This window comes from Rhinopithecus bieti, unplaced genomic scaffold, assembly GCF_001698545.2.
Source record: "Rhinopithecus bieti isolate Rb0 unplaced genomic scaffold, ASM169854v2 scaffold_74448, whole genome shotgun sequence".
In the NCBI taxonomy this organism is placed as follows: Eukaryota; Metazoa; Chordata; class Mammalia; order Primates; family Cercopithecidae; genus Rhinopithecus; species Rhinopithecus bieti.
Window position 1 is genome coordinate 223,011 of NW_016827608.1, and position 14,765 is coordinate 237,775.

A 14,765-nucleotide genomic window follows, 5' to 3' on the forward strand; every position below is an offset into this window, starting at 1 on the left:
GTAGATCCGAATTTTAGAAACATAACTGTATGTATAGTGACTTTTTTTTTTTTTTTGAGACGGAATTTTGCTCTTGTTGCCCAGGCTGGAGAGTAGTGACACAATCTCAGCTCATTGCAACCTCTGCCTGCCGGGTTCAAGCCATTCTCCTGCCTCAGCCTCCTGAGTAGCTGGGATTACAGGCATCCGCCACCATGCCTGGCTAATTTTTTGTATTTTTAGTAGAGTTGGGGTTTCACCATATTGGCCAGGCTGGTCTCAAACTCCTGACCTGAGGTGATAGGTCCACCTCGGCCTCCCAAAGTGCTGGCATTACAGGCGTGAGCCACCACGCCCAGACTGAATTTTTTTTTTCACTTAACAATGTATCTTGGAGAACTCTGTTACATATTTTGCTGTGTCCCATTTTTAACTGCTGTATTCATACTCCGGACAGATGTCTTAGTCAAACAGAAAAATCTAATTCATGTAGGTAGCAAAGTACTTCATGACATCAAGGAATACCTTCTCTGGTGCTGAGGGATATTAATGCCTGACATATTGGGATAGTTAGCACAGAATCTTACCATTGACTTATTTGTGTGAGTAAGTCTTGTTTTTGTTGTTGTTGTTGTTTTATGGTCTTTGTTTTCTGTGGTTTTTTTGAGATAGTGTCTTACTTTACTTTGACCCACACTGGAGTGCTGTGGCACAGTTTTAGATCAGTGCAATCTTGAATTCCTGGGTTCAAGCAATCATTCCACCTCAGCTTCCTAAGTAGCTGGGATTACAGGTGCTTGCCACCATTCCTGGCTGATTTTTTAGATTTTTTGTAGAGATGAGGTCTGGTTATGTTGCTCAGGCTAGTCTCAAACTCTTGGCCTTAAGGAGTCCTCCCACCTCAGCCTCCCAGTGTGCTGGGGTTATAGATGTGAGCCACAGCATCTGTCCTGTCCTGTCCTGTTCTATTTTTAAAATGTTTGTTAGGCCAGGTGCAGTGGCTCACGCCTGTAATCCCAACACTTTGGGAGGCCGAGGTGGGCGCATCACAAGGTCAGGAGATCGAGACCATCCTGGCCAACATGGTGAAACCCTGTCTCTACTAAAATACAAAAAATTAGTCAGGCGTGGTGGTACCAGTGTGCCTGTAGACCCAGCTACTCAGGAGGCTGAGGCCGGGGAATGACTTGAACCCATGAGGCAGAGCTTGCAGTGAGCTGAGATCGCGCCACTGCACTCCAACCTGGCGACAGAGTGAGACTGTCTCAAAATAAAATAAAGTAAAATGTTTGTCTCTTTCAGGGTAAAAAACATTTTCTTTCAATTGCCTGGCACATAGTTGAGAATACATTTGTCAACTTAATGAATGATCAAAAGACTGTTGAAAGTTAAGTTCTGGACTAAATAATACAAAGTCCTTGTAATGAATACAAAGTATCTATGATGATATCTATAATATGTCTCAGAGTATTTGTTAATGAGTTAATTATTCTCCTTGGTCAAGGAGATATTGAAACATTAAAGTTTAATTTTTTTTTCTGTTTTTGTTTAGTAAACCTTCATTGCTGAATTACCATTATTTTTGGAAACTTCATTTGCTAATCATAAGATGAATTATTCTTTTATTTCCAGCATCCAGTTTTGGATGAACCAATAGCAGAAGCTGTCTGTATTATAGCTGACATGGATAAATGGACTGTTCAAGTGGCCAGTAGCCAGAGACGAGTGACAGATAATAAATTGGGAAAGGAAGTATTGGTTTCCAGTCTTGTTTCCAATCTGCTTCATTCCACACTTCAGCTTTATAAGCATAACTTGTCTCCAAATTTTGTAAGTATGTGTAACGACGCTTGCATTACTTTAAGCACTGCTTAAAGCTTTCATCATTGTTTTTCTGAAAAAAAGCTGTTAGGGACTGAATGTTTGTGTCATTACCTGAACTCATATATTGAAGCCCTAATTCCCAGTGTGACAGTATTTGGGGACAGGGTCTTTGGGAGGTATCTGTATCTAAGGTAAGATGAGGTCTTGAGGGTGGGGTGCTCATGATGGTATTAGTGGCCTAAGAAGATGAGGAAGAGAGAGAAAGCTTGTTCTCTCTCCACCATGTGAGGACACAGTGAGAAAACGACTGTCTGCCACCAGGAAGAGAGCCCTTACCAGAACCCAACCATGCTTGCACCTTGGTCTTGTATTTCTAGCTTCCAGAACTGTGAGAAAATAAATAACTGGGGTTTTTTGTTTGTTTGAGACAGTGTCTTAATCCCATCACCTGGGCTGGAGCTCAGCGGTGCGATCTTGGCTCCTTGCAGGCTCGACTTCTTGGGCTCAGGTGATCCTCCTGCCTTAGCCTGCTGAGTAGCAGGAACTACAGGCACGTGCTACCACGCCTGACTAATATTTTGTATTTTTTTAGTAGAGACGGCATTTTGCCCCATTGCCCAGACTGGTCTCAGACTCCTGAGCTCAAGTGTTCCTTCTGCCCCAGCCTCCCAAAGTGCTAAGATTATAGGCATGAGCCACCATGCCCAGCTATATATCTGTTTTTTTTTTTTTTTTAATCCACACAGTCTATGATACTTTGTTATGGCAGCCCAAGCTAAGACAGAAAGGGATGTGTACATGTCTGTATGTTCTGATTTCAGCAGCCAAAATTTTTGATCATGTGTAGTATAGTCATGCAACATGTCCCAACTTTGTGTAGAATGCCAGTACATTCTGGATCCTCATTGTCATGTCAGGACTTTTATTGATCTCTTTGTAATACTGGTAACCTCTTCCTAGTAGAAGACCCCATATCTAACTTTTAAGGTTCTTTCTTTCACTTATTAGGAGAACTGTAACATAGCATAGTTAAAAAGCTCTGTAGTTCAAGATGATAAAGGATATCTATGACAAACCCATAGCTAACATCACACTAAGTGGTGGAAGACTGAAAATATTTCCCTATGATTAGGAAAAAGACAATGATACCCACTTTGACTATTTCTGTTCAACATGCTACTGAGAGTTTTAGCCAGAGCAATCAGGCAAGAAAAATACAAAAGACTTCAAAATTGGAAAAGAGGAAATAAAATTATCTCTGTTTGCAGATGATATGATCTTCTTGTACATAGAAAACATAAAGATTCTACAAAAAACTGGTAGAGCTAATAAGCAAATTAAGCAGATTAGCATAATACAAACCCATAAAAATAAGTTGCATTTCTGTATACTTGTTTGAACAATGAACACTCTGAAAAGGAAATTAAGAATACAATTTCACTTACAATAGCACCAAAAAGAATAAATTACTTAGGAATAAATTTAGGGAGACAAAAGACTCATTGTATACTATAAGGTACAAAACATTATTGATAGAAATTAAGGACATATGTAAATGAAAGCACTTCCCATGCTCTTGGATTGAAAGAATTAGTATTATTAGAATGCCATTACTATTCACAGTTATTCTACAGATTAAATGTAATCCCTATCAAAATCCAATTGATATTTTTTGCAGAGATAGAAAAACCCATCTTAAAATACATTAAGAATCTCAAGTGACCCCAAAGAGATAAAACAATCTTGAAAAACAACAGTGTTGGTAGATTTCACATTTCTTGATTTGAAAACTTATTACAAAGCTACAGTAATCAAAACATTGTGCTCCTGGCATAAGGACAGGCATATAGAGCAATGAAGCAGAATGGAGATCCTAAAAGTTTAACCCTCACATGTAAGTTTAATTAATTTTCAAGAAAGGTGCCAAGACCATTCAACAGGGAAAGGAGTCTTTTCAACAAAAGATGCTGGGAAAACTGGATAGCCACATGCAAATGAATTATGCCATATACAGAAATGAACTCCAAATGGATCAAAGATTTAAGAGCTAAAACTATAAAACTTACAAGAAAACCTAGGGGATAATCTTTTTGACATTGGATATGGCAGTGACTTCTTGAATTTGAAACCAAAAGCATAGGTAACAAAAGTAAAAAAAAAATAAATTGGACTTCATCAAATTAAAAACTTTTGTTTATTAGCTATCACAGAATGAAAAGACAACCTCTAAAATAGAAAATATTTGCAAATCATATATCTCAAAAGGGATTGATACTCAGAATATATAAATAACTCCTACAACTGAACAGAAAGCAAACAATTGAATTAAAAAATGGCAAAGGTCTTGAATAGACATTTTGCCAAAGAAAATATACAAATGGCCAATAAGCACATGAAAATATGCTCAATATCATTAGGCATTAGGGAAATGCAAATAAAACTACAGTGAGCTGCCATTCAATACCTGTAAGGATGACTATGATAAAAAGAATTCACAACAAATAGTAAGTATTGACCAAGATGTGGCGACCTTGGAACCCTCATGCATTGTTGATGGTAATGTAAAGTGGTGCGGGAGCTGTGGGAAAAGTTTGGCTGTTCCTCAAAAAGTTTAACATTGTATTACCATATGATCTATTAATTCCACTTCTGTGTTTATACTAAAAACAATTAAAAGCAGGGATTCAGGCAGTATGCTGTTGCTCATAGAAACATTATTCTCAATAGCCAAACGTTAGAAATAACCCAAGCGTCCATCAGCAAATGAATGGATAAACAAAATTTGGTATAATACATACAATGCAATATTTATTCAGCCATGAAAAGGGCTGAAATTCTAATACATGCTACAACATGGATGAACCTCATAAGCATTATGCTAAGTGAAATACACTAGATACAAAAGGACAAATATTATATGATTCCACTTATATGAGGTACCACAAATAGGCAGATTCATAGAGACTGAAACTAAAATAGTGGTTACCAGGAGCTGCGGGAAAAAAGAGAATAAGGAGTTATTGTTTAATGAGTACAGAGTTTTTGTTTGAGATGATGAGTACAGAGTTTTTGAGATGATGAAATGTTCTGGAAATGGATGGTGGTGATGGTTGCACAACACTGAATGCTCTTAGGACTATGGAATTATATACTGTAAAGTGGTTAATATAGTAAATTATATTACATATTTTATATCTACATATATTCTGCAGTTGAAATTTTCTGATGGCATTATCAGCCTAAAGCATTGTGAAAAAAAACATACGCTATAAAACCACAACCATTTGGTTGTGTTTTTCCAGTAATAAAATGGATTTTTATTAGGAACTTTTAATAGCTGATTTTCATTGGAAAGGAACACTCTGCAAGAATTTAATGCTTAGCGCCTGAAACTTCTGTTTTTTCCTCAAATATGTTTAGCATCAATTCACATGATAAATCACCTATTTTAGTAAATAGAACAAGTTAATTGACAGTAAACAAAATGTATGTGTTTTAGGTTTTTGTTTTTGTTTTTTTAAGTTTTGTCACCCAGGTTGAATTGCAGTAGTAGTCATGGCTCAATGCACCCTCAAAACCCTGGGCTCAAGCAGTCCTCCTGCCTTAACCTCCTGAGTAGCTAAGACTACAGGCACATGTCACCATGCTCGGCTAATGCTTTTTTTTTTTTTTTTTTTTTGTATAGACAGAGTCTCACTATGTTGCCCAGGTTGGTCTCGAACTCCTGCCCTCAGATGATCCTCCTGCTTCCACCTCCCAGAGTGTTGTGATTACAAGTGTGAACCACCATGCCCAGATGTGTTTTAATTTTCAGTCTTTCAGCTTAGAAATTGGGGAACTACATAGCATTCTTTATGAACTTTTGCAAACTGTTTTCTGTTCTCCACAGGAGAATACATCCTTTCCTGTGTAAATACATTTGAAAAGTATTAATTTGTAAAAATTTTACATTTATCAAATTTGGAATAAAAACATAGTGAAAGCAGTTTTGGAAATGGATAGTAGTGATGGTTGCACAACATTTTGACTCTACTTAGTGCCACTGAAGTATACTTAAAAATGGTTTTGGGACTGGACACGGTGGCTCACACTTGTAATCCCAGCACTTTGGAGGCTGAGGTGGGTGGATCACCTGAGGTCAGGAGTTTGAGACCAGCCTGGCCAATGTAGTGAAACCCTGTCTCTATTAAAAATACAAAAGAAATTAGCCGGGTGTGGTGTGCATGGCTGTAGTCCCAGCTACTCAGGAGGCTGAGGCAGAAGAATCGCTTGAACCCGGGAGGTGGACATTGCAGTGAGCTGAGATCATGCCATTGCACTTGAGCCTGGGTGACAGAGCGAGACTCTGTCTCAAAAACAAACAGCAAACAAACAAAAATGGTTAAAAGGGCAAATTGTATGTGTATTTTTAGCACAATTTAAAAAAAAATGATGCTGTAGAAGGTAATATTTGATATGAGCTAGAAAAAGGTTCACTTCCGTCTTTAGCTAAAACTACATACTTTAAAAATGTGCTCCAAATTTTAGTTCATGTTGAAATAAATAAACAGAATTGTCAAAAACATTATGTTTTAGAGTTTGCCATGACTGAGAGTTGAAAACTGTTTTCTGACCTGGTTCTTGGTTCCTCCCTAACTACAGTGTGTAATGCATCTTGAAGACCGGTTGCAGGAGCTATATTTCAAAAGTAAAATGCTGTCTGAATACCTGAGGGGGCAGATGCGTGTTCATGTCAAGGAGCTGGGAGTGGTTCTGGGGTATGTTAATGGTTTCTTTTCTGGCTTTGCTTTCATTGCTCTGTCATCATGCAAGGAATGTTCCTCAGAATTGCCCTTTTTTCTTTTATGTATCTTCTCCTATTAGAAGCTGGAGGCTGTTATCATTTAGGTTTCCCTGTACCATATAATAACCTGAAAGGCATTATTCTTTGTGCCATTGTATACAGGCGGTTGAGAATATAATCAGAATGAATTAAAATCTGAATTTTTTTCTGAGAAAAATAAGTACATAGTCATTTTTATTTATTACATATGTTGCAAACTCATTATTCCAAGTATCTGCCCTGCCTTCTAAATGAGCTGATTAAGGTAACAGAAGTCTGAGGATGGTAATACGTTATCCATATATTACTCCTTCCTCCCCATTAACTATATATTATGTCTGTCTACTCTGCATTATTCTCTGGCAGAAAACAGTTATCAAAAATGCCTACTGAAGGAGGAATGGGAAGTTGGTGGGGGAGCATAGTATGGCCCTATTTCATTATGTTCTGTGGTCACTTTTCTTGTGTTCTCTGGCCACTTTAGGTGGGTTCATATTAATCATTTCTTGAAATGCCATTAAAGAAAGCAAAACAAGCTAGAACTTTTATCTAATTTTGCTTTTATGATGGGAAAAGAAACCAGTATCACTGAGAACCTACTGTGTGTCAGAAACCAAATTAAAATTTTTTACTAGTGTTATTTCTTAATTCTTATTATCATCCTGCAGTGTGTAGGCAATGTTATCCAGGTTGGAAACAGATGATTCTGTAAGTTAACATGCCAGATGTCACACACACTGGTAGGACTAATTAGGGATTTGAATGACTCTATCTTTTTTCCTTTAGACCCTATTTATATTCTGTAGTATCACACTGTTGGTCCAGTCCTGATGATTTTGACTTGAGTTATACAGAGAGAATTGTTCTCTAGTATTTGGAAAATCAATAACAGGATATAATGTTGTTTTTCTGGGGAGTGAGGTGTTTAATGCCTTTATGTAAAAATATTTAAGACAAGTTTTAAAAAGTAACATACATATAACCAAATTTACAGTGCATTTTGGCATACAATGAAAAGTGTCATTGTCTTCTTTCCCCAACTTCCAACCCCTACTCAAACACTGTTAACAGATTGTTTTATAGAATTTTTAAATGAATATTATTTAAAAATTTAACTTGACTTATACTCTTGTGTCCTTGTACAACTTTCCTTTTCCTATATCTTGAATGTTCATATAAGCACATAATAATCTCATTCTTCCTAATGGCTGTCTAGCATTCCATTATATGTTGGATTTTAGATTATTTTTAGTATTTTGCTACTATAAACCAATGCTAGACTGAATATAAATCTCTGACATTTGTAGGATAAATTCCTTGAAATAGAATTTTTGGTTAAAGGGCCTGTATTGATAGATAGTTTGATAGATTATACTGAATACTCTCCAGAAACTTTCAATATGAATTCCCACAAACAGTAAGAGGTGTTGTTCTCACTACTGGCTGTAACCAAATTTGATCTTTGCCAAGCTGCTAGCTAAAAAATGGCATCTGATTTTATTCACGTTTCTCTAACCATGAGGGAGTCTGATTAATATTTTCTATGTTGATTGGCCATTTTTCTTTTCCTGTAAATTTATGGTAGGATGTATTTTGAAGTAGCTCCCATTACTTCCAATACATCTTATTATAGAAACATCTGAATCTAAAACAATCTGGGTACACACTATTATTATTTTTTATTTATTTATTTATTTATTTTTGAGACAGGATCTTGCTCTGTTGCCCTGCTGTTGGTACATGGCTGACTTCAGCCTCAACCTCCCGGGCTCAAGAGATCCTTCTGCCTGAGCTTCCAGAGTAGCTGGTACCACGGGCACACATCACCATGCCCAGCTGGTTTTTTAAATTTTTTCATGGAGATAGGGTCTCAATATCTTGCCATTATCTTGCTTAGGTTGGTCTTGAACTCCTGGGCTTAGCAATCCTCCCACCTAGGGCTCCCAAAGTGTTGGGATTACAGGCATGAGTCACTGCACCCAGCTATTATTACACTAGATTGTAGTTGTTAGTCATTGTGCCTTGCCCAAATTCATGTTCCATCAGCATGTCATTGAGACACTTCCCTACATTTACGACGTTGTTACTCATATCTGTAGTTCTGTGTTTTATTTACTGAAAATTTTTCATTTTGGCCAGAGTGGCCTAGCTCCTTAACTGTTGAGGTATAGTGACCTTACAGGTGATGGTTATTGCCTGTAGAGTTCATGTCCTCGGTACAGAAAATCAAAACTGAAATTTTTTTCCCCTTTATTTCAGGATTGAATCCAGTGATCTTCCACTTCTGGCTGCTGTAGCAAGCACTCACTCTCCATATGTTGCACAAATACTCCTTTAATATACCTAAAGATTATTAGAAATTGGTGGGAAAATAAGTAGAAACCAAGGAAGCAGACACAACATGCATTTATGGAGATTCTTTTTCCCTTTTAGACTTCCATCTGAATGAGTCAGTCACCAGGGTATCCTGCGTAGCATTGTGTATTCTGTGTATGTCACATGGCTTTTCTTTTGACTGGACTTTTGGGTGGTGGTAGATTTTTAAACAAATGAAATTAAAGCAACAATAATTTTGAAGCATTTGAAAAAGCCAAAGTGTATGGTAGAAATTTCTACAAAATGAATGTTATCAAGAGTTTCATGTGATCGCTGCAGTGTTGTCACAACTCATAAATAGCAACAATGTCTCATGATTTAATGGCTCAGAAATAGCTATTTCATTAGTTTTCAATTTTTAATTTCTAAGGTACAGAGATCTATAAAACCTTGATTATTTGTTAGTTTTGCAATTCAAAACAGCTAATTTCTGGTTATTTCTCAAAATAAGTATTTTAAACAGCCTATTAATTATAACAAACTCAGAATAATTGAGTGTAAATGTGTTATGTTATCCACCCAAGTGTACATATGTACCTATTTTTTTAAAAAAGCAGAGGTAGAAATACAAGATTGGTAAACATGCCTTTAAAAAATATATATTTTCAACTAGTATTGTCTATAATGCTGAAATGTTACTTATTGGTGATTTTTCTGTTTCACACACTCTGAAATATAAGTAAAGCCAACCTTTTTTTTTTAAGGCTGAGATTCCCAAAATGAGAATACTACTTTGTATCATTTGTTTGTAAGTGTGAGCTATTCTTATAAATATTAATATTTGCATATTCACTAATTTAACATAAATGAAAATTAGGATTAAAATTGCACCAAAGCACTGGCAAAACAAGACTATGTTCTTTAAAAGTGCTCAGGTAGCCAAGGCCCTTCCTTGCTTTTGGTATCAGCCCTCATGAACCCATAGGAGCTGAATATTTGTTTCACTGCTTAATAATACTCAATTTACACTAATAGAACTCATAACTCTTAAAATTATTCTTTTTTTTTCTAAGAGCCCCTCCCTTCCAAAAGCGCATTTTTTTCAAAGATTTTCACTTCTCAATTGTTGCCTTTGTACATACTATAGAATGTTGCTTGTAAGAAAGGCTAATACGGAACCAAATTCTTGTAAGTAATGTAAATAGAAAGGTGGGTGGATAAAGTTTTCAATACTCTACTACCTCAGTTTACTTGAATACTACATTATAGTTTATTCTTTGCTTATCTGGTCTAAGAGACTTTTAATGCTAGTAGTAAAGTTGGTTTCTGCTTTCATTGACTATTTTCATCATAATTTCATCATTGATTAAAAAAACAAAACCACTTGTTCAGTTATAAAATATATTTACTATATAACACATCCATTCTTGCTGTTTAAATTTTCAATAGATAATGGAAAGTTGTCTTTGACCTTGAATTTACAGCATTGGGTCACATTTTGCCTTGCTCTGTATGTATTCAAGAGACCTCCAACTAGACAAAGAAGAAATGGTTGTTTTAATGGAATGTAAACCTGAAATTAGTGTGTCTGCAATCTGTTTGGCCCATGACCTTTTACCTAGTCCCAGTTATTACCTGAGTCTCCCATGGATGACTTGCTGCCAAGGAGTGTTTGTGGATATATTTTCTTTGGCTTAATTTTCTCATTCTGTACATTAGCAAAATTATCCAGTTGTCTAATTTTGGAATTCTATGCGTCAATCCTTTTGGCAGAATTCAGAATATTAAAAAGTTCATACATTTGCGGGTCATTGTACCTTTTTTTTTTTTTTTTTTGAGACAGAGTTTCACTCTTGTTGCCCAAGCTGGAGGGCAACGGTGCGATCTCAGCTCACTACAACCTCTGCCTCCCAGGTTCAAGTGATTCTCCTGCCTCAGCTCCCAAGTAGCTGGGATTATAAGTGTGTGCCACCACGCCCAGCTAATTTTGTATTTTTAGTAGAGATGAGATTTCACCATGTTGGTTAGGCTGGTCTTGAACTCCTGATCTCAAGTGATCCACCTGCCTCGACCTCCCAAAGTATGCTGGGATTACAGGTGTGAGCCACTGTGCCCAGCCTTGTACATTATTATTTTTTATTGTAGCTCTGTGTAGCAGTTGGATAATGTCTGGGTGTTTCCTTAACTATCAAACTATTCTTTATTTAAAATGTTTAATTACCATTTAGAAATTCTAGTCCTCAATAAGTGGGTGGCTCGTGCTACTGTTGTTCATAAAGCTAAGCTTTGCTGGGAAGGAAATGACCTATAGTTTCTTAAAGAATCATTAATCCTTATAGGATTCGTGAGTTACTGTTTTTTTCCTCCCCCTCCCTCCCATTTCTGAGTTTTATAATTTCTAATCCGTCTATAATTTCTATTACCTTCATCATAGTCATTCTTTCCTTATGCAAAGCCCAAGGAATGAGCTGCTGCTACTTTGGAATGTGGTCATTATGATGAATGTGAAAAGAGTTTTGGCTTGTTCAAAATAATTTTTACAAGTTATGGTACAGACAGTTGTTACATATCAAAAAAAACCCTGTTTATTGAAACAGGAAATAAAAAAGGGATCTTTTACATTATAGAATTAAAACTAATTTTTTCTTGTATATAAACTAATTGGTTTGATTTTAAATATTTCTGGCCTTTATTAATATGTCTTAATTTTGAGTTTGAAAACGTTAAGTGCAATAAAAACATACTAGTAGAGATTTTGTTTTGTTCCAATTGGCATACTCTGGGGATGATCACTTAAAAAAACAGATTTTACATAATGCCTACTTCTGGTAGATGTCTTACGAGATTGTTTGCTTTTTCTAAGTTACTTAGATGTTGGATATGTAAAATGTACATAGTTGTTTCTTGTTCTGTATACATTTCTCAAATGTACACTTGTATTATAATAACCTCCCAGTTCTAGGGGATATTTGTGCAATAAATACACATGTCAATTTGATGGATGGTGTTGGTCTTTCTTTCATATATTAAGATATACATAACATTATGGACTGATGTCTGATGTCAGACCACCTAGATTCTTGTCCAAAGTTTGACACTTCTAAGGATGTGACCTTTCCCCATTGGTATTTCCATGTTGGTAATTTAATAGAATCTACCTCATGAGGTGGTTGTGAGAATCAAATGAAATAATGAATGTTAAGGATTTAGCTCAGTGCTGGCATACTCCAAATGCTAAATAATTTTTGGCTGCTACTTTTACCAGATAATCTGTCCAGCCTTCCTCCTGTGGCCCCGACCTACTGTTGTGAGAATTTTAACATATGTTCTTATGAATAAAAACATAGTAACAGAAAATATAAGAGTATCTTCTTACAGTGACAAATTGAGAAGTTCTTTAAATGCTTTTATGAAAGCAAACTGAACCCAACAATCTAAAACCTAGAAGTTATATAATGTTGTTAAGAAAATTGTATTCAATACAGGCCAGATGCGGTGGCTAATGCCTGTAATCCCAGCACTTTGGGAGGCTGAGGTGGGCAGATCACCTGACATCAGGAGTTTGAGACCAGCCTGACAAACCTGGTGAAACCCCATCTCTACTAAAAATACAAAAATTAACCTGGCATAGTGGCAGGCATCTGTAATCCTAGCTACCCCGGAGGCTGAGGCAGGAGAGTTGCTTCTCTCCTGCCTCAGCCTCTAGAGGCTGCAGTGAGCTGAGATCGTGCCACTGCCTTCCAGCCTGGGCAACAAGAGGAAAACTCTGTCTCAAATAAAAAAGAACGTATTCAATACAAATTACTATACTTTACAAAAAATTGGCTAATTAGTTTGGGTTTTAATCCTCTTTGTTCACTGATTTACAAGTAACTGAGCAAGTCTATTGTCTTCATCTGTATTGTAGGGAAGTCAGCTTTGTGCTTGCTCTATAGCAGTGACTCATCAGTGAGTAGGCTTATTGGTACGCTGTCTTGCTCAGGCTAGGTTGATCTGGGCAGAGTTAGTCCTGGGGGCGGGACTAGACCAGGGACTTTTTGATGTACCTGTTTTCATATAATATTCCATATTATCACTCTTACATTTAACCAAAGAGAATAAGTGAACTGTTTCAAAGCAGAGAAGTCTCAAGTATTTGGGAAACAGCTGTCAGCTATTTTAAAGGTTTAAAATTGGTAACATTTATGAGAAGATTTTTGCTAATGAGAAAAGGAAATACAGAGACTTTAATGTGATTTTCTGAACTCACAGTCTTTCCTGTGTGTTCATCTTGTCCCTCAGACCAGAATGTTTTCTCAACTACTATGTGGTGACAGCTGTATTGTAAAGATATCCGGGATTTCTTCACTTGTCTTTGCCAATATGAAAGGTGGGGTAGGGTGGCAAGTAGGACCAAACCTGAGCTGAAGGTGCAAGGTGGGGGTGGAAAGTTGTAGCTGTGCGTGGGAACAGCTTAGGCAGATAGAAATGGGGGACATAGAGGAGTGTAGTGCTTCCTGTTTTTATTCCATACTGCATGCTGGGCTTTTCCCTGTTTGCTCTAAATTTTAGTTGAGACTTCCCCTACCCGCCCCCCCCTGCCAAAAATACAAGCAGTCCAAAACAGAATATGTTCCCACCCATTATTTGTCAGGAGAACTTTAGTGTCCTTTTGGTCTTAAAGCATATGCTCAGTTACCCTCTCTCTTCCAATAGTCAGGTGACTAGTTCTCCTTATCTTTCTTTTAACACTAACTTTGTTTCTGGTGAACCTGAATCTAGACTGATCCCTTCATCAGATTGCAGACACCTCTATCTGGGTTAAACAGTCTTCTTAAACATCCCACAAATAAACCTGCATTTCCTCTAAGGAGAGTATTAAGTTAAAGAGGCTTGAGCTTCCTTCCTTTTCAAGTGGCTATCTTAATAAGGACAGTCCTTATATTTACCTCAGTGCACAAATTCAAATAATGATAAAGGCAGTATTGCTTTCCTATATTGTCTCAAGGGGAAGGACGAAACTTGATAAATGTGTAAGTACAGGGAAGGTATTTCCATAAGAATCTTGTGATACCATTCTTGGGCATATTTGGTCTAACACTCACAAGTCAATGTCCTTCTTTAGTATGGTACAATGGCTGGGGTTAAAAATGGATCAGACTAGTTTAGAATCACAGTTATTATAATTTAAAAGTGGTTCTCAAACTTGGTTGCATATTGGAAGCACCTGGGGTAGCTTTTGAAAAATAAGAGTTCCTAGACCCCCACTCCCAGAGATTCTGATTCAATAATAACAACTGACCTTCTGGATTTGAGTCAGTAAAAGCTCTTATTTGTCCATAGTAGTGACTCAATCTCTAGCATGTTCCAAATCTCAATTCCTTACTTCGTTTCAGGTACTGTTAAAACCAGAGCTCTAAAACCAGAGCTCTTTACCCCGTTTTTGTTGGTTTGCAGTTATTCTGGAAAGATGGACATATGATTACATCCATTTATTGAGCATTCAGTTTTGCAATGCAACAGCTATGTAACCAGAGATGATCTTTGTCACTGGAGAGCAATCAAGTACCTCTCTTCAAAAAATATTTATATATATATTTTTTTCACTCATGAGCAGGTTCATGATATTCAAGTACCTCTCTTTCTAATAGCAAAATGCCCTCTTAATAAGTTAGTCCTTAGTTCTCTTTGGTCATTCAGCAAATATTTATTCAACACCTATTATGTGCTAGGCATAGGTTTGAATATTAGGGACATGCCAGTAAATAATACATTATTTCTGTTTTCATAGAGTTTACATATTTTCTTTTTTGTGGAGGGGATAGACCAAAAAAATTAAATATAT

The 14,765-nt window shown here is 36.6% G+C and overlaps 1 protein-coding gene across 3 annotated transcripts in view; it reads left to right on the plus strand.

Annotated features, from left to right (window-relative positions):
- The window catches only part of FNIP1 (folliculin interacting protein 1), a 160,653-nt gene extending 148,713 nt beyond the window's left edge, over positions 1-11,940 (plus strand). For 2 of the 3 annotated variants that reach the window (XM_017864009.1, XM_017864010.1), the window contains 3 exons: positions 1,612-1,809; positions 6,445-6,560; positions 8,885-11,939. In XM_017864009.1, coding sequence (XP_017719498.1) covers positions 1,612-1,809; positions 6,445-6,560; positions 8,885-8,963 — 393 coding nt within the window. In that variant the 3' untranslated portion in view covers positions 8,964-11,939. Of the gene's footprint in view, positions 1-1,611; positions 1,810-6,444; positions 6,561-8,884 lie in introns of all 3 variants that reach the window. The other variant, XM_017864011.1, reaches the window with a different exon arrangement.
- The last annotated feature ends 2,825 nt before the right edge of the window (positions 11,941-14,765 follow it).